At 40.7% G+C, this 18,980-nt stretch overlaps 1 protein-coding gene across 13 annotated transcripts in view; it reads left to right on the forward strand.

Moving 5' to 3' along the window:
* Positions 1 to 7,701, forward strand: part of CTBP1 (C-terminal binding protein 1) — an 87,654-nt gene extending 79,953 nt beyond the window's left edge. For 12 of the 13 annotated variants that reach the window (XM_077815968.1, XM_077815965.1, XM_077815970.1 and 9 more), the window contains 2 exons: positions 199 to 316; positions 6,636 to 7,701. In XM_077815968.1, coding sequence (XP_077672094.1) covers positions 199 to 316; positions 6,636 to 6,822 — 305 coding nt within the window. In that variant the 3' untranslated portion in view covers positions 6,823 to 7,701. The remainder of the gene's footprint in view (positions 1 to 198; positions 317 to 6,635) is intronic. The other variant, XM_077815963.1, reaches the window with a different exon arrangement.
* The last annotated feature ends 11,279 nt before the right edge of the window (positions 7,702 to 18,980 follow it).

An 18,980-nucleotide genomic window follows, 5' to 3' on the forward strand; every position in this document is an offset into this window, starting at 1 on the left:
GGACTTTAGAGATGACACAGGTAAATCAGTGACAGGATTTAGGAAGAGGCTGGATGTGGGAGAGAGTAAACAAAAATGAGACAGAGATTTATAATATATGTTATTATTTATACAATATAGTATACTTAAACTTTATTATTTAGTATACATGATATATCCATGTTTTATTCCATGTTGTATTTCATATCCACTCTCTAGGTCGTATTCCAGACAGCCTGAAAAACTGTGTTAACAAAGATCATTTGACTGCAGCTACACACTGGGCCAGCATGGATCCAGGAGTAGTTCATCCAGAGCTTAATGGTGCTGCGTACAGGTAAGGATACTTAAGTAGAAAAAGAAATAGCTCTTTATCTCAGAGACAACTATTCCAGCTTAAAGGAAAGAAAGAGCCACCATTTAATAAAAGGAATTTGTGAAATTATTGTTGGATTTGGCCTGTATATATAGAGTTTTATTACTATATAATTGCGACATACATGATTATGATTGACTGAAATCAGTGATGTAATAAGTCAGTATGCTTCTATTCATTACCTCTTCGGAAGGCACCAATGCCAGTGTTTGGAACAGTGCAGATTGTATGTGCAAGGGAAGCAGTCCTGACTGGCTGCAATCAGTTCAGTGGAAGCTAATGTTCATTTTGCCGAAGGTAATAATATGGCTGGAAGCCACAGCGGGGTTACATTAGTAAGCTATTGGTACACATCTTAGTTGCTTTTAACCCCCTAAGATATGTACAAAAAGCACACCAATGCACTTTCTGGAGTAGCTCTTTGCTGTTATAAATGTATATGGAGAAAGTATCGTCTTAATTGTACATTTCATTTCTTTTTTAAATGTTCTTTACAAAGCATTTTTGGAACTAGTCATTTTATCCTCCCACTGTAAATAGTAGTTCATAGTACATTGATAAGATAAAATAGGCAGAAGTTTATAAATATTATTTCACTACTATTTTGAATTTCTCTATTTTTTGCTTATTTTATCTCTTCTGTAAGTTCCTGGGACTGTTTTGACTGCTTTTTTCCCATCTCTTTATCTGCTGATGCCTTAACAGTGGCTGTTCATGGCTCCAAGCCAATTTCAAGCCATTTACTCTTATAAAAAGCAGATGCCCAGTCTTGCAGCTCCCAGCTGAGATTTTACACTATGAATTGAGTTAAAGTGGTTTACAAGGCCACAAAACTGCTGCTGAAAAGCAATATCTTGAGGGAGGGGACAGTTCAAAACTGTCATAATTCTTCTTCAGTCCTTCACTTTTTTCCTTATCTTCCCCAGGTTCCTTTCCTCCCACATGCTCCAAGGGCTGTTTATTTTCTTTGCCCTTCCTATCAGCATTTCCCCTCACTCATAATGAGTGAAGGGACGTTGTATGTGTATGTCTCTGTGTGTGTCAGTGTTGAAGCCCTAGTTGTGCACTGGGTGAAGCACAGTTGTAACATTATCAGAAAGATCCAAGTGGCCAATCAGAATGTAGCTTTGGGCTGACAGGCCCATGTCCTGAAAGATATATAGGTATTTGAAATCCATGGGAGCTAGGTGCCTAAATACCTTTCAGGATCCAGGCCTCAGGGTCCAATGTCATCATCTATATATTGGCAAGTATTCTGTGCTTCAAGGAAAATATTAACTTTGTCTTGATCAAAATCGTGATATATACATACAAATCAGAACAATTTGTAATTTATTTATTTTTGTTAAATGTGCCTATCTATTGCTCTAAGTAAAACAACAAAACATATCAAAGAATAAAGCTATTTTTACTGGCCGCAACAGAAGGTTAAGCATAGGAAAGTTATGCACAGAATAATTCTGTTTAGAGGATAGTTAAACACATGCATAAGACTTTACAGGACCAGAGCTTTAATATGTATTTAATTGGAGTAATATAAGTACAGAAGTGTAACCAAAACCAACTGTATCAAGAATATTTTTAGGAATAGGAAAATAGCGAGTTCATGCATTCATTTTTTTTCAAAAGCATAGTAAAAGTTTAAAACATTTCACAACTTCATTTGCCAGTTTCAAAGGAAAACATGGGATAACATGATTTTGGTAATTAATTGATCTTTAAATATTCATGGTAAAAAGGCCTAATGGCCTGTGATGGGATGTTAGATGGAGTGGGATCTGAGTTACCCAGGAAAGAACTTTCTGTAGTATCTGGCTGGTGAATCTTGCCCATATGCTCAGGGTTTAGCTGATCGCCATATTTGGGGTCAGGAAGGAATTTTCCTCCAGGGCAGATTGGAAGAGGCCCTAGAGGTTTTTCGCCTTCCTCTGTAGCACGGGGCACGGGTCACTTGCTGGAGGATTCTCTGCTCCTTGAAGTCTTTAAACCACGATTTGAGGACTTCAGTAGCTCAGACATAGGTGAGAGGTTTTTCACAGGAGTGGGTGGGTGAGATTCTATGGCCTGTGTTGTGCAGGTGGTCAGACTAGATGATCATAATGGTCCCTTCTGACCTTAGTATCTATGAATCTATGAAAATTTGTAATATTTCCATAAATACAAACAGCTTTTGCATTTAGTTAAGATTTTCTAAATTCAGTAGGGAGGGCAATACTACTGAGTGACTGAAAAGAATGTACTGTACAATTTCTTAATTTGGAGGAAGATTTCTGAAATAACTTGATAAATTGTATCTGTACAAACCAATGTAGGGTAGTCTTTAAGAAATGCCAATGGGAACAATTGCCATATTGGTTGTGGTGATACAAAAACATATGGATTTGAAGCTGAGGCTTTATGAAAGAATTAATTTAAATAACAGTACTTGCTAGTGTTAAATTCCATTCTGCTTTTAGCACAAAAGTTAAATTGATGGTTTGAAACAAGTATTTCTGTCTTATCTTCTGTTTCCAGTATGAGACTTTCATTCAGTCAGTTGAGTTGTGCAGTCTCTCTCACTAGGAGTATGATTTTTCAGATGTGCTAAAAACCATATGGATAAGAATGTGGATGATCATCTATATGTATAAAATGCAAATATGTATAAAATGCCTTTTGGTAGACTAAAACTAACAAGAACATTTAATCCTGGAAATATCGTTATTTGAATAGTGATAAGGGATAGAACTCCTAAGTGAATCAAATACGTTGTTGTTACAAGCAAAGAAGAACGTTCAGCAATTACCAGCTGAACATAATCCAGATCAAATGCCTTTTGAAAATCATAATATCCTGCAGAAAAGAAATCTCTCATTTATTGTATGCTAAACATGGATAGCTGGTCTGTTAAGAAGGTCAGGCAAAGAGGACTGTAGTTACTGTTCCAGAAGCAAAGATTAATGATGTACCTGAGAAGTTTGATGAATTATGTAAGAGAAATGGAAAGCAACCAACCTATATGTAATAGTCTTAATTCTTAGGTGAAGTAGAGGCATGCACTGCGGTGTATTATTGTTGTATATTCATTATTGGACTACTTATTAAATAATACACCTCTGTTTACTGTGACACAAAGTGCAAGATACAGCCAGATACATTGACGTGACCCACAGTAGACACAGAGATTATGCAGTTTACAGATATTGAAATGTCTTCTGCCTTCAAACAGATACAGACAAGAATAGCATAACCATACTTTAGATATTATTGTTGTTACCTGTACTGGAATAAATTATACAATGAATAGCATGTTAAAGAGTATTTAAAGAGTGATTCACACACTCTGCCTGGAAGAGTAAATCTTTACTTAAATTATAAACACTTTGGGATGGAGACATTCTCTTGTCATGTGTTTGTACAGCACCTAGCCCAGTGGGGCTGGGGCCTCTGGGCACTACTACAATGTAAATAATAATAATAAAGTGGATTAAATTGAAAATGGGTAAACAGTTGATTGTTAATCCCAGGTCAGAAGGTTAGAGATTTTGTTATAAAGTTCTATGGGGGCGGAGGGGAGAGGAGCAGCTTGACAAAGATGAGATCAGCTATGTCTTGGTTCTGCTGGGGCAATTAGATTAGTTTATGACACAATTACCTGGCTTGTTTTTTGGATTATTGATGCCAGAGATGAAGTGTTGGGAGAGAGGGACTGTAAGACTCTGGATAGAATTCATCAGCTTATTAACAGTGTAAGAGAGAATGAAACAGTGAAGCAACGGGGCTGCAAATGCCAGGTGCATATATAAAATGATTGCTGAATTTACATGACATGTGTTTAAAGGTAAGATTGATTAAAAGGTTGGAATAACACTGTTATAGTTGAATTAGGGAAAATAACGAGACAGAATTTTCCAAAAGTTCATGGCAAAATAAATTGGGAGTACAGGAGCAGTATTAGTGCGGCATCAGCAAAGAGACATGTTATCAGTATTCTGGTTGATATAACGCCCAGTTTAGATTCAGGACAAAAGAGTAATTGTATGACTCTTGGATGTTAGATTTATAGGAAACATTTTTCTGCTAAGAGGGGTTGAAGGTCAGAATTTGGATCACAAGATAGTTCATTACTCGTATTAATTGGGATTACTGTGCAAACACTGATATCATTCTGCAGGCAATGCATGATTTTCTCCACAGAGTTTGAAACAGACCCAGTTCATAACAAAGCTGTGATTAGTAGAGACTCCTGACCTAGAACCTGTATGGTTTAAATGGGAGATGCTGTCTGGAAGGAAATTCTCTATGAAGAGAACACAATTTTGGAATTTGCTCCCTTCCTGATTTGTCAGAGCCCAAATTTGTTGACCGTGTGGGCACATGGACAGCACAGTGTATTTCCATGAGTATTTCAGGAATGGGCAGATGGTGAGGGGTTGATGTTGGAAGCTGGAGAATCTTTGTTGCAAGGGCTGCTATGTTGGGAGTGTCTTTTAATTTGAGAATTATTGTCCTCTCATGATATGTATTTTAATTTTTGTACAAAACACTATTGAATAAACCCTTTTCAAAATTAAATATGAATAAATAAAACAGTGCCCTGTTGTAAGGTATTCATAGGCATTGAAGTAAATTTGATAAGATTCAAATTGAAGTACTGAAAGTAGGAACTAACTACTTTCAGTTGCCAATTCAGTCTGGAATAAACTCTCTGGAGGGGCAGAGAAGCACTCTATAAATTAACACTTGCAGAGTTCCATGGTAGGTACTCTGTTGCGTGTGGGTGGGGGATGAGGAATTAAATTTGTTGGCCTACAGATGGTATGATCCTCTAAATCAACAGATATCCAAACAGCAGGAACAGCATTAACATCTATGGGAGCCTCCACCAAAGTGAGCAGGCCAACAGATAACTTCCTGGCCTGCCATGTCTTCCCCAAAAGCCATTCAGAGCTCTAGTTGTATGGTGTTTGTGATGTGAATCTTCCGTGGGATTTAGGTGATGAAGTAGAAAAGCTGCTTCCATACTGCTTCCTCTCCTCTGAGTTTGCTGGCCATTCCAGCCAAATTCCACCCTGATATTTAGAAAAGTTTCAATAGGCTTCAACTGTAATTCCTGCCATTTAGTCTAAATGAGTAATAGGCCAGCAGATTACACTGCTACTTTTAAAATAAACACCCTCATTAAGGCCCTTGGGTAAACACAATGCCAGTTGAGGACAACAAAAGACAATTGCATGTTTTTATGATTGGAGTGGGAGAGAGAATTATAGGATACAATAAGTGGCTGGTATGAGAACCCCTGAAGGTGAATTGGAGGCATTTGGCTGAAGATTAAAAAAAAATTGGTAACCTCACAAAAGAGGATAGACACACATAGCTGTTGTTGAAATGTCAGCTGCACAGAATCTAGAGACCATGAGCTGCCGATTTGCCATTTTTGGTGCCCTGATAATATCACGGCCACTATAAAACCAGATTGAAAATGTTATTCTCTTGTAAACCCCTACAATATTTAACCATGATGCTTGCCCAGGAAAAGTAACAAAACACAAACACAGTTCTTTGTTTGTGACCTCCCCATTCCTTCCCACATGCTGAAGGTCTATAGCAAGTTTGAAGTTCAAAAACCAAATCAAGTTTTTAGGGCTCAATTTTGCCACCCTTAGACTGAATAGAACCTTACTCCATGAGTAGTCCCATTGGTTTAAATGAGACTACTCATGGACTAAGATACTCCACTGTGTTTTATGACACAGTCCTAGTTGACTAAGTTTGTATGTTTGTTTTAAAAGAAAAGACATTGTTTCAGATTCACATGATCTTGAAACCCATTCAACTGATTTCAAAACTTTACAAAGAATCCTTTGGTATGCTTCAGTCCCACAGGAGAAATTCAGAAAAGCCAAGAGGAAAGGAAAATAAGGAGATAGGGTCCAACATTGCACCCAGTGAAGTCAATTGTAAGACTCCCAGTGACTGTGAAGGATCAGGATCATAATTTTAGAGTGGAATGGCTCTTTCAGTTCATGTTTTTGATATATATGTTGTCACTCATGCTGTCAGATGAACCAGCAAGCCAGGAATATGAAGGAATTATCAAATTTCCATTTCTAATCTGGTTAAAGTAAAGTGTTGATTACCTTAATTAACAACACCTGTATATGGTGCAGTCATCTTGAGCTTTACATACACAAAACAAAAATCTTTGCCATTCTCCTTGAAGATGGCACAATTCCTGGGCCAGGTGGGCTTTGCCGTCAGCCATCTCTGAGTTTTAATTGTTCTCATTTTCCTCTCTTAGCAGGTATCCCCCAGGTGTTGTAAGCGTGGCTCCAGCTGGCATACCTACGGCAGTAGAAGGAATAGTTCCTAACCCCATGTCTTTATCACACGGCCTTCCTGCTGTAGCCCATCCACCACATGCTCCTTCCCCCGGCCAAACAGTCAAACCAGAAGCTGATAGAGACCACCCAAGTGACCAATTGTAGCCTAAGAAAACAGCATTCCCAACATTGGAGATTTCAACTTCAGAAAGTGTGTGGAAAAAATCTGGATTTTGAATAAAGGCAAAACCATGAACTTACAGGAGGAGACAATAATTGTTTTAGAAACTGGTCCAATATACAGTATAAAAGGAAAAGGTGGGAGACGAAAAGAAGATTCGGAAACGTTTTTTCCTCCATATAAATTGTAGTTTGTCCCTGTCCAGTGGACTGATTCACTGTTTCTGTGTCCTATGGGTTCTTTGTTAAGCAAAAGAAGTTAGTAGTTAATTATATCATGAATGTACTTGTCTGTGTACAGTTTTTAGAACATTAAAAAGGGTTTGTTTTGCTTAGCTGTCAACAAGGAAAAAACACATAAGGGAGACATTCAACAAACCAATTTTGAGATTAAAATCCTTTCTTTTATATGTTAAAACATGCCCAAAAATGAGGCAGTTGGCAAACTTCTCAGGACAATGAATTTTTCCCATTTTTCTTTCTACGCCACACAGTGCATTGTTTTTTCTACCTGCTTGTCTTATTTTTTAGAATGATTTAGTAAACAAAAGAAAAAACAGTTTTTCCTTATTTTGGCATGAATTCCCTTATTTCAAAATGAAGTCAACATTGCAAAGAGATTTTGAGGAAAAAAAAAAGGTTTTGTATAAACAAGCATTGTGCTTTTTGTCACCAGTTAAAGTATATATTATTGGTGGTTTGCGAAAAAGGCACTAGACTACTGAAAAGTAGCAGCATTTCATTGCCTACATTGATTCCTTCCCGGTAATGTGGTAGGCTAGCAATATTTTTGGTTAAAATCATGTTTGTGACTGTAACCATTTGTATGAATTATTTTAAAGAAATAAAAATCCCAGACAAATATCATATGTGTAAAAATTTTTATTTCTAGTATCTGTTTGTTTATTCAACTTTTATTAGCTTTCTTAGATGTAATTTTTAAAAGGATGCTGTCAAGTATTTCATTTCTAGCTTTACTTTGCTCTCCGTTGTTTGTAAAACGCTCTTGGAAGCTTGAAAAATAAAAACTCTTTCCATACCATTTTTCCCTTTTCCATTTCATAAATGTTGATCTTTATCCTGTGTTTCTAATGAAGTTTGAAATTAAGATAGCTTTTGATTTACTTCCTCATTTTGTGCACCAGCATCATCAGCTACAGTATGGTAACAATATTTATTATGCTGTGGAGACAGCAGAGGGGGCACAACAGTAACAAAATAATAAACTTCTTTTGTGGAAGTTCTACATAAACACGGTGTGTTGTTTGGTTTATTTTACTTTATGATCACGGAGAGGTGTGGCGTGGCAAAATTATATTGAAAACCCTGACGATACTTCCTTCAAAACTGCAGAACCGTTTTAAAGTATGTTGGATTTCGGGTGGAGCCACTTGGCATTTATTTCAATATTGTTTTCAGGTGTCCTCTTAGAATCATAGAATAGAATATCAGGGCTGGAAGGGGCCTCAGGAGGTCATCTAGTCCAACCCCCTGCTCAAAGCAGGACCCATCCCCAATTAAATCATCCCAGCCAGGGCTTTCTCAAGCCTGACCTTAAAAATATCTAAGGAAGGAGATTCCACCACCTCCCTAGGTAACGCATTCCAGTGTTTCACCACCCTCCTAGTGAAAAAGTTTTTCCTAATATCCAACCTAAACCTCCCCCATTGCAACTTGAGACCATTACTCCTCGTTCTGTCATCCGCTACCACTGAGAACAGTCTAGAGCCATCCTCTTTGGAACCCACTTTCAGGTAGTTGAAAGCAGCTATCAAATCCCCCCCTCGTTCTTCTCTTCCGCAGACTAAACAATCCCAGTTCCTTCAGCCTCTCCTCATAAGTCATGTGTTCCAGTCCCCTAATCATTTTTGTTGTGCTCCGCTGGACGTTTTCCAATTTTTCCACATCATTCTTGTAGTGTGGGGCCCAAAACTGGACACAGTACTCCAGATGAGGCCTCACCAATGTCGAATAGAGGGGAACGATCACGTCCCTCGATCTGCTGGTAATGCCCCTACTTATACATCCTAAAATGCCATTGGTCTTCTTGGCAACAATTGCACACCGTTGACTCATATCCAGCTTCTCATCCACTGTAACCCTTAGGTCCTTTTCTGCAGAACGGTTGCCTAGCCATTCGGCCCCTAGTCTGTAGCGGTGCATGGGATTCTTCCGTCCTAAGTGCAGGACTCTGCACTTGTCCTTGTTGAACCTCATCAGATTTCTTTTGGCCCAATCCTCCAATTTGTCTAGGTCCCTCTGTGTCCTATCCCTACCCACCAGCATATCTATCTCTCCTCCCGGTTTAGTGTCATCTGCAAACTTGCTGAGGGTGCAGTCCACACCATCCTCCAGATCATTTATGAAGATATTGAACAAAACCGCCCCAGGACCGACTCCACTTGATACCGGGTGCCAACTAGACATGGAGCCATTGATCACTACCCGTTGAGCCCGACAATCTAGCCAGCTTTCTATCCACCTTATTGTCCATTCATCCAGCCCATACTTCTTTAACTTGCTGGCAAGAATACTGTGGGAGACCGAGTCAAAAGCTGTGCTGAAGTCAAGGAACAACACATCCACTGCTTTCCCCTCATCCACAGAGCCAGTTATCTCATCATAGAAGGCAATTAGATTCGTCAGGCATGACTTGCACTTGGTGAATCCATGCTAACTGTTCCTGATCACTTTCCTCTCCTCTAAGTGCTTTAGAATTGATTCCTTGAGGACCTGCTCCATGATTTTTCCAGGGACTGAGGTGAGGCTGACTAGCCTGTACTTCCCTGGATCCTCTTCCTTCCCTTTTTTAAAGATGGGCACTACATAGCCTTTTTCCAGTTGTCCGGGACCTCCCCCGATCACCATGAGTTTTCAAAGAAAATGGCGAATGGCTCTGCAATCACATCCGCCAACTCTTTTAGTACTCTCGGATGCAGCGCATCCAGCCCCATGGACTTGTGCTCGTCCAGCTTTTCTAAATAGTCCCGAACCACTTCTTCACAGAGGGCTGGTCACCTCCTCCCCATGCTGTGCTGCCCAGTGCAGTAGTCTGGGAGCTGACCTTGTTCGTGAAGACAAGCGAAAAAAGCATTGAGTACATTAGCTTTTTCCACATCCTCTGTCACTAGGTTGCCTCCCTCATTCAGTAAGGGGCCCACACTTTCCTTGATTTTCTTCTTGTTGCTAACATACCTGAAGAAACCCTTCTTGTTACTCTTAACATCTCTTGCTAGCTACACTTCCAGGTGTGATTTGGCCTTCCTGATTTCACTCCTGCATGCCCGAGCAATATTTTTATAGTCTTCCCTGGTCATTTGTCCAATCTTCCACTTCTTGTAAGCTTCTTTTTTGTGTTTAAGATCAGCAAGGATTTCACTGTTAAGCCAAGCTGGTCGCCTGCCATATTTACTCTTCTTTCTACGCATTGGGATGGTTTGTCCCTGTAACCTCAATAAGGATTCTTTAAAATACAGCCAGCTCTCCTGGACTCCTTTCCCCCTCATGTTATTCTCCCAGGGGATCTTGCCCATCAGTTCCCTGAGGTTGTCAAAGTCTGCTTTTCTGAAGTCCAGGGTCTGTATTCTGCTGCTCTCCTTTCTTCCCTGTGTCAGGATCCTGAACTCGACCATCTCATGATCACTGCCTCCCAGGTTCCCATCCACTTTTGCTTCCCCTGCTAATTCTTCCCGGTTTGTGAGCAGCAGGTCAAGAAGAGCTCTGCCCCTAGTTGGTTCCTCCAGCACTTGCACCAGGAAATTGTCACCTACACTTTCCAAAAACTTCCTGGATTGTCTGTGCACTGCTGTATTGCTCTCCCAGCAGATATCAGGGTGATTGAAGTCTCCCATGAGAACCAGGGCCTGCAATCTAGTAACTTCCGTTAATTGCCGGAAGAAAGCCTCGTCCACCTCATCCCCCTGGTCCGCTGATCTGTAGCAGACTCCTTGTTGCTCACACTTCTAAACTTAATCCAGAGACACTCAGGTTTTTCTGCAGTTTCATACCGGAGCTCTGAGCAGTCATACTGCTCTCTTACATACAATGCAACTCCCCCACCTTTTCTGCCCTGCCTGTCCTTCCTGAACAGTTTATATCCATCCATGACAGTACTCCAGTCATGTGAGTTATCCCACCAAGTCTCTGTTATTCCAATCACATCATAATTCCTTGACTGTGCTAGGACTTCCAGTTCTCCCTGCTTGTTTCCCAGGCTTCTTGCATTTGTGTATAGGGACTTGAGATAACTCGCTGATTGTCCCTCTTTCTCAGTATGAGGCAGGAGCCCTCCCCTCTCACGCGCACCTGCTCGTGCTTCCTCCCGGCATCCCACTTCCCCCCCTTACCTCAGCGCTTTCGTCTCCTTCCCCCGGGAACCTAGTTTAAAGCCCTCCTCACTAGGTTAGCCAGCCTGCTTGCGAAAATGCTCTTCCCTCTTTTCGTTAGGTGGAGCCCGTCTCTGCCTCGCACTTCTCCTTCTTGGAACACCATCCCATGGTCAAAGAATCCAAAGCCTTCTCTCCGACACCACCCGCATAGCCATTTGTTGACTTCCACGATTCGACGGTCTCTACCCAGGCCTTTTCCTTCCATGGGGAGGATAGACGAAAACACCACTTGCGCCTCAAACTCTTTTATCCTTCTTCCCAAAGCCACATAGTCCGCAGTGATCCGCTCAAGGTCATTCTTGGCAGTATCATTGGTGCACACGTGGAGAAGCAGGAAGGGGTAGCGATCCAAGGGCTTGATGAGTCTCGGCAGTCTCTCCGTCACATCATGAATCCTAGCTTCTGGAAAGCAGCAGACTTCTTGGTTTTCCCCGTCGGGGCAGCAGATAGATGACTCAGTCCCCCTGAGGAGAGAGTCCCCGACAACCACCACCCGCCTCCACCTCTTCGGAGTGGTGGTTGTGGAACCCCCATCCCTAGGACAGTGCATCTCATGCCTTCCAATCGGCATCTTATCTTGTATGGTTTTATTTTTAGCTACTGCAAGAAGCAAACTCAGAATAGTGGGAAGCAAATCTTAAAAGTAATTTTTCTAAGCCATATCTATTTTATTCATGGAGCCTTATTCTCCGCAAACGTGTAACAACATAAGAACGGCCATTCTGGGTCAGACCAGAGGTCTATCTAGCTCAGCATCCTGTCTTCCAACCGTGGCCAATGCCAGGTGCCGCAGAGGGAATGAACAGAACAGGTAATCATCAAGTGATCCCGCCCCTGTTGCCCATTCCCAGCTTCTGACACTATCTCTGCCCATCCTGGCTAATAACCATTGATGCACCTATCCTCCGTGAACTTACCTAGTTCTTATATGAGCCTTTTTATAGTCTTGGCCTTCACAACATCCTCTGGCAAGGAGTTCCACAGGTTGACTGTGCGTTGTGTGGAAAAAATACTTCCCTTTGTTTCTCTTAAACCTGCTGCCTATTAATTTCATTTGATGACCCCTAATTCTTGTGTTATGAGAGGGAGTAAATAACACTTCCTTATCCACTTTCTCTACATCAGTCAAGATTTTGTAGACCTCTATCATATCTCCCTTTAGTCATCTCCTTTCCAAGCTGAAAAGTCCCAGTCTTGTTCATCTCTCCTCATGGCAGCTGTTCCATACCCCTAATCATTTTTGTTGCCCTTTTCTGAACCTTTTCCAATTCCAATATGTCTTTTTTGAGGTGGGCAACCACATCTGCAAACAGTTTTCAAGATGTGGGCATACCATGGATTTATATAGAGGCAATATGATATTTTCTGTCTTATTATCTATCCCTTTCTTAATGATTCCCAACATTCTGTTCACTTTTTTGGCTGCTGCTGCACATTGAGTGGATGTTTTCAGAGAACTATCCAGAATGTTGATTAGAGAAAATCAAAAGTCAGAAAGTGAAATCCTGGTCCCATTGAAGTCAATGGGAGTTTTTGAATTCAGTGGGGCCAGGATTTCACTGAGACTGTTTACCGTGGCAATAACAAGAAAGCACAGAGGTAATACTGCAAGCTACTGCGGTACAGACAATTCCAACTCATCTCTTGGCCAGGAACTTGCAGAAAATCACACAGGGCCTTATGATGTGAGTAGGATTTTGGTTTTAGAATCCAGTAGTTTATGCTCAGGAATAACCTTTGTAAATCTCCAAGTGTTGCTTTGACATATATGAAAGTAAAGTAAATATATAACTTTTGGGGGCACTAAATCACAGACAGGCCCAGTCAGGGTGATGGCCTTGGGATATCAAGACTTGCCCCTATCTTCAGGGCCAGCTCCAGGCACCAGCTTTCCAAGCAGGTGCTTGGGGCGGCTTTCAGAATGGGGTGGCAGACCGTGTCCCAGGGTGGCAATTCAGCGGCAGCTGCTTGGGCGGCAAAATTGGTAGAGGCGCCCCTGCCTATCTTACACCTCCATTGGCCATGCGTTCGGATGCGGCTTTAGACCAGTAATGTTATTTTTTTTCCCCCATGAATCAGTAAATAGACCAACAAAAGGGAAATGAAGGCAACAATATATAGAGCAGGGGAAAGAGTTTGTTTAGAGCACACAGTTAATCCACGGCAGGGAGAAATTAAGTCCCAGATTTGCAAATATTCATGTGCTTGACAGCAAGTATGTATGTTATCCATTGACTTTAATGGAAATACTCAGTGATTTAGTTAATGGTATAGAGAGTATACTTATAAAGTTTGCGGACAGTACCAAGCTGGGAGGGGTTGCAAGTGCTTTAGAGGACAGGTTTAAAATTCAAAATGATGTGGAGAAATGGTCTGAAGTAAATCAGATGAAATTCAATAAGGACGAATGCAAAGTATTCCACTTAGGAAGGAACAATCAGTTGCACGCATACAAAATGAGAAATGACTTCCTAGGAAGAAATACTGCTGAAGGGTCATAGTGGATCACAAGCTAAATATGATTCAACAGTGTAACACTGTTGCAAAAAAAGCAAACATCATTCTGGATGTATTCGCAGGAGTGTTTGTAGGCAGGACATGAGAAGTAATTCTTCTGCTCTACTCAGCGCTGATTAGGCCTCAACTCGAGTTTTGTGTCCAGTTCTGGGTGTCCCATTTCAGGAAAGATGTGGACAAATTGGAGAAAGTCCAGAGAAGATCAACAAAAATGATTAAAGGTCTAGAAAACATGACCTATGAGGAAAGATTGAGAAAATTGGATTTGTTTAGTTTGGAGAAGAGAAGACTGAGGCGGGACGTGATAATGGTTTTCAAGTACATAAAAGGTTGTTACAAGGAGGAGGGAAAGAATTGTTCTTTTTAGCCTCTGAGGCTAGGACAAGAAACAATGGGCTTAAATTGCAGCAAGGGTGGTTTAAGTTGGACATTAGGAAAAACTTCCTAACTGTCAGAGTGGTTAAGCTCTGGAATAAATTGCCTAGGGAGGTTGTGGAATCTGCATCATTGGAGATTTTTAAGAGCAGGTTAGACAGACCTGTCCGGGATGGTCTAGATAATACTTAGTCCTGCCATGAGTGCAGGGGACTGGTCTAGATGTTCTCTCGAGGTCCCTTCCAGTTCTGTGATTCTACGTTTAAAATTGAACTTGTGCAGAAGGCGTTTTCAGGATCAGAGCCTAAGCAAATCCACTGATGCATGCAGTGTGTAAGACTTTCCTTTTCCATTCTTTAAATGCTCAGTTCTTTTATACGAATATGTATTACTTTAGCTTGTTGAATTGTAAATTATCTGTGAGCTAGAGGCCCTCAAGCGTCCTAAGTTTTAGCTTTTTTAAATCTTTGAATTAGTTATTTCCTGTTCTTTACAGAATACAAAATACAAATTTATTTTACAAACATCAGTAGCTACAGAGCAAACAGTCTAAACACCCTGCTGTGTAAAAATGAGGGCTGGCTATAATAACCAACTTCAGGGCTTCATTTCCTCAACAAAGTTTTGGAGGAAGTGTTCTTCTGTTAATTTCTGATCCAGCATTCCCACCTTGAATGAATCAAGCGTGCTTTTCACACCTCGGGGACGCCCCAGCTCTGAGAGCTTAACAGCTTATTTCTTACCTCTGGCAACGATCTTCTCATGTTTAATGATAGATATTTCAGTACTCTCACTCTCTTTTTCTTGAGTTAAAAGATGGCACTGCCAGTCATCTCTTCTATTCAGCCAACTCCTACCTCTCTTGCTGATTCATAGATTCAGTCACAGATTTTAAAGTCAGAAGGGAGCTAATTATTAAATAATGAAGCCTGACCTCCTGTATAACATAGGCCATTGAATTTCACCCAATTACTCCTCCACTGAACCTAATAACTTGTATTTGACTGAAGCATATCTCCCAGAAAGGCATCCTCTCTTGATTTGATGACCTCAAGAGATGAAGAATCCACCACTTCCCGTTGTAGTTTATTCCAGTGGTACTTGCCCTGACTTAAAAATATATGCCCTCCATCCAATTTTAAATTTGTCTAGCTTCAGCTTTCAGCTATAGGTTCTTGTTTGGCCTTTCTCTGCTAATTTGAAAAGCCTTCTAGCACAGGGTATTTTTCATATAATGTTAAGGCCAGAAGGGACTATCAGATCATCTGGTCTGACCTGCATATCATAAGCCATTGCATTTCACCCATTTACGATTGTATTGAGCCCAATAACTTGTCTATGACTAAAATCTGCCTCTCCAAAAGGCCGTCAGTCTTGAATATTTTCTCACAGTGAATGTACTTACACACTGTAATCAAGGCAACACTCCATCTTGTTTTCCTTTTTTGTTTCTTTCCCAAATGCACTGTGTTCTTTCCGCTTTATATTTTTTTTGTTTTGGCCTTCTTCTCATCTGGAATCTAGCTTTAACTGTGGTTATTCACATGCAAACAAAATCATATAATTTATCTCTCCTGATTCTTTTGTTGTTATCTATATCTCCTACCTACAAGACTGTATTGACTGTTATTTCCTCAGCTAACCAGAACTTCCTGCAAAGTCATGCAAGCTTCAAAAACTTGGTAAAAAGCCCTCTTTAATCTTATGACTGGCTCCATTATCACTTTGGCCCTGATCCTGTTAAGCACTTCAGCATGTGCTTAAGTACCAGAAGTAGTGGCTTTATCCTAGACCTCAGTCTTTTTCTTACTCATATCTTCCTTGATTATGCATCTGCCTATCACTACCCCTGCACTCTTAAAAGAATTCATCCTTATCTTAACCCTACCGCACCTCTCTTCAATCACTTTGTGCCTCAGCTATTACAATTCTCTCTCTCATACTATTCTGAAATAATTTCTCCCTGATTTTCCGGAGACCTGGAATGCTACAATCAGAATACTCACTTTCATTGAAAAGTATTCATACAGATCATGTTCATTGTTGAGTGTCAATCTCTAAATCCAATTCAGTATTGATCCGGTTTACAACTCCCCCTGAGCTCTCTGCACTCTAACACGCTGATCACACATCCAGCCTCTTGTGAGTTTGGAATCACCCATATCACTGTGGAACTTTCTCCCCCAAACCCTCCTTGTAGAACTTTGTCTCTTTAATCTCTGAAACTTTCTTTGCTTTTAGAAAGAAAAGCAGGACTTGTGGCACCTTCGAGACTAACAAATTTATTTGAGCATAAGCTTTCATGAGCTACAGCTCACTTCATCAGATGCATTCATCCGATGAAGTGAGCTGTAGCTCACGGAAGCTTATGCTCAAAGAAATTTGTTAGTCTTTAAGGTGCCACAAGTCCTGCTTTTCTTTTTGCTGATACAGACTAACATGGCTGCTACTCTGAAACTTTGCCTTTAGGTTTCTGCTGATGCTCTCTCTGTAAAGCGATTTGTGACACCGCACATCAAGGATACTATACAAAGTAAAATATGGTTTAGATAATGCAAGGCAATCCACTGAAACACTTCCAGGACAATGTAGATTATTCTTTGAGTAGGCCAAGCCCTTGAAAATTTATGGTACTTACAAAACGTTTGTAACTACTTATCTGTCCTAGTCTTTCAAATTCAATCTGAAAAGGACAAAAGGTGGTTGGAAAATACTAACCGGACAAACCTCAGCTCGAGAAACCAAGGCAGGAAAACTGCAAAAATTATATATTTTTAAATGTATCTATGGGAGCATAGATTTAAAGGTAACCTAAAAAAATAGAGAACCAGCATTCAAGGTTTGGGGAGTTGCCTTTTTTCTACAGACCAATCATTTTGGTCACTGAATCCCATCCAGGCTGTAGGAGGCACAGGGTGAGGGAGTACAGGGATATAAAAAGAAAAAAGACATTGCTCCACACACTTTGGCTTTTAGACTAATTCACCACCTGTAAATCCAATATATAGAGGCACACCTTTGTAACAAGTAACTAATGTGGTAGACAGGGGTCCAGCCCCACAGAAAAAATAAGAACCTCTGTAAGGGAGACCTGTTGTGTCCACTCTGGATTGCTGCATGCATCCCCCACACTGAGTTTTTACAGGCTACCTGAAATAAAATGTGTTTATAATGCCAATACAGTCATTCTCTTTTAAATGAAGACTTCACTTGTGTTCAGGAGCTGTATTTAACCATCATTAGAGACTGAAGAACTATCTCCGTATATTATGTCCAGCTCTGGTGGCAGTGGTGCAAGATTTCCTACGCTGCTCTGATCCCAACCAGGTTTCATTCCTGACCCGGAGGGATTCGATCAACGGTCAGCAAAGGTACCGGTTGTTAACAACTATTTGTTATGTGTTTGAGATGTCAACAGCTGTAAATTAAGGTCTAGACTGACACCAATATCTTTCTTCACATAGTTCACTGAATAGCCGTTTGAGGGTAACTTTCAGCCATTACTGATCTTAGGAGCCTAAGTTCCCATTTCAGTGGGACATTCAATGAAACCAATGGAAATTAGGCACCTACCCTGTTATAGGTGCTTTTGAAAATCCTGCTTGGCACCTATCTGCCTTATAGATGCCTTTAAAAATTTGGCACTAAGGGCCTAAGACTCATTGGAAATCAATGGGACAAAGACTGCTAAATGACTCCGGCACTTATGAAAATGGGACTTAGATGCCTAAATCACCTAGCACATTTGAAAATACCCCAATATCTATTACCAAAAATTCCAAATGCTAGAGAACAGCCACCTAGGATAAATAATTACTCTCATGTGATGGGGTAATGGCGGTGGGGGGGACTTTTTCTTCACTTGGGTGGTCAGAGGGGGTGGGACTACATTAAAAACAAAATACAGGTGATAACTCAACAGACACCTGAGCCTTATAACTAGAGTGTTTAGGCTGGTGAAGAAGCTACAGGGAACAGATTGGTAGGCTGGCTCCTGTGAAGGGCTAAAGCACCAAAGACTAGAGCTCAGGCAGACTGGTTGGCAGGAGAGTGCTTGATACTAGAGATGGAGAAAAGTAGTGTGGAACCCCACGAAAGGGTTGAGCCCAGAGAATAGGTTGATTCTTTGGGATTTTGGACTATACCTGAACATTTTGTTGCTCTGGCAGGGGTTTGGACTAGCTGCTTCTCAGCTGGATGTGTAGAGGTTTAAAGGGACAGTATTTTAGAGCCTTGCCATTGAGAAACCCTGAAGTCCTCATGCAACATCTCTGAACAACTTGTTTATGGGAAACTATTTTCTGCCCATCTCTTAGTAGACAGGTGTCCACATCACCACAATTGGGCACCCATCTCTCAATGCTGAGGTCAGTAGTAGGAAAGAAAGCTTGTGTTTCCATTGCACTTCTATGGCAGGAGATGTCAGTCAATGTTGTTGTAAGTCTGACACCCTAAATATGCTAAAAAGTAACAAACCGGAGAAAGCTTACGCTTGGTTTCTTACTCTTGGTGCATCAAGCTATGCATGCTCGTGTTCATTGAAACCAGACTCTGAAATCTGAATCTCCCAAACCAGAGCTGAATGCAGCCCCAAAACTTTGGCTTCACTATGAGGCATGATCTAAACTCTTTTTCAGGCAGCTCTTTGCTAGTTAGAACAGGTACAAATTCAGAATGCTGAATCCTTGCTTTCTAAAATTCCCACCTTTGAGATTAGCGACTGTTTTAACCTGTGGCTGTATTCAGGCTCTGATCTGCTAACACTGGTAAGGATGCAAATGCTTCTTATAGGGACTTCTGTGCTGTGTTTAAGTGCAGCGTATGTTAAATTTTATAGTTAGTTTTAACTGTAATTTTTTCTCT

Source organism: Eretmochelys imbricata, chromosome 4 (genome assembly GCF_965152235.1).
Source record: "Eretmochelys imbricata isolate rEreImb1 chromosome 4, rEreImb1.hap1, whole genome shotgun sequence".
In the NCBI taxonomy this organism is placed as follows: Eukaryota; Metazoa; Chordata; order Testudines; family Cheloniidae; genus Eretmochelys; species Eretmochelys imbricata.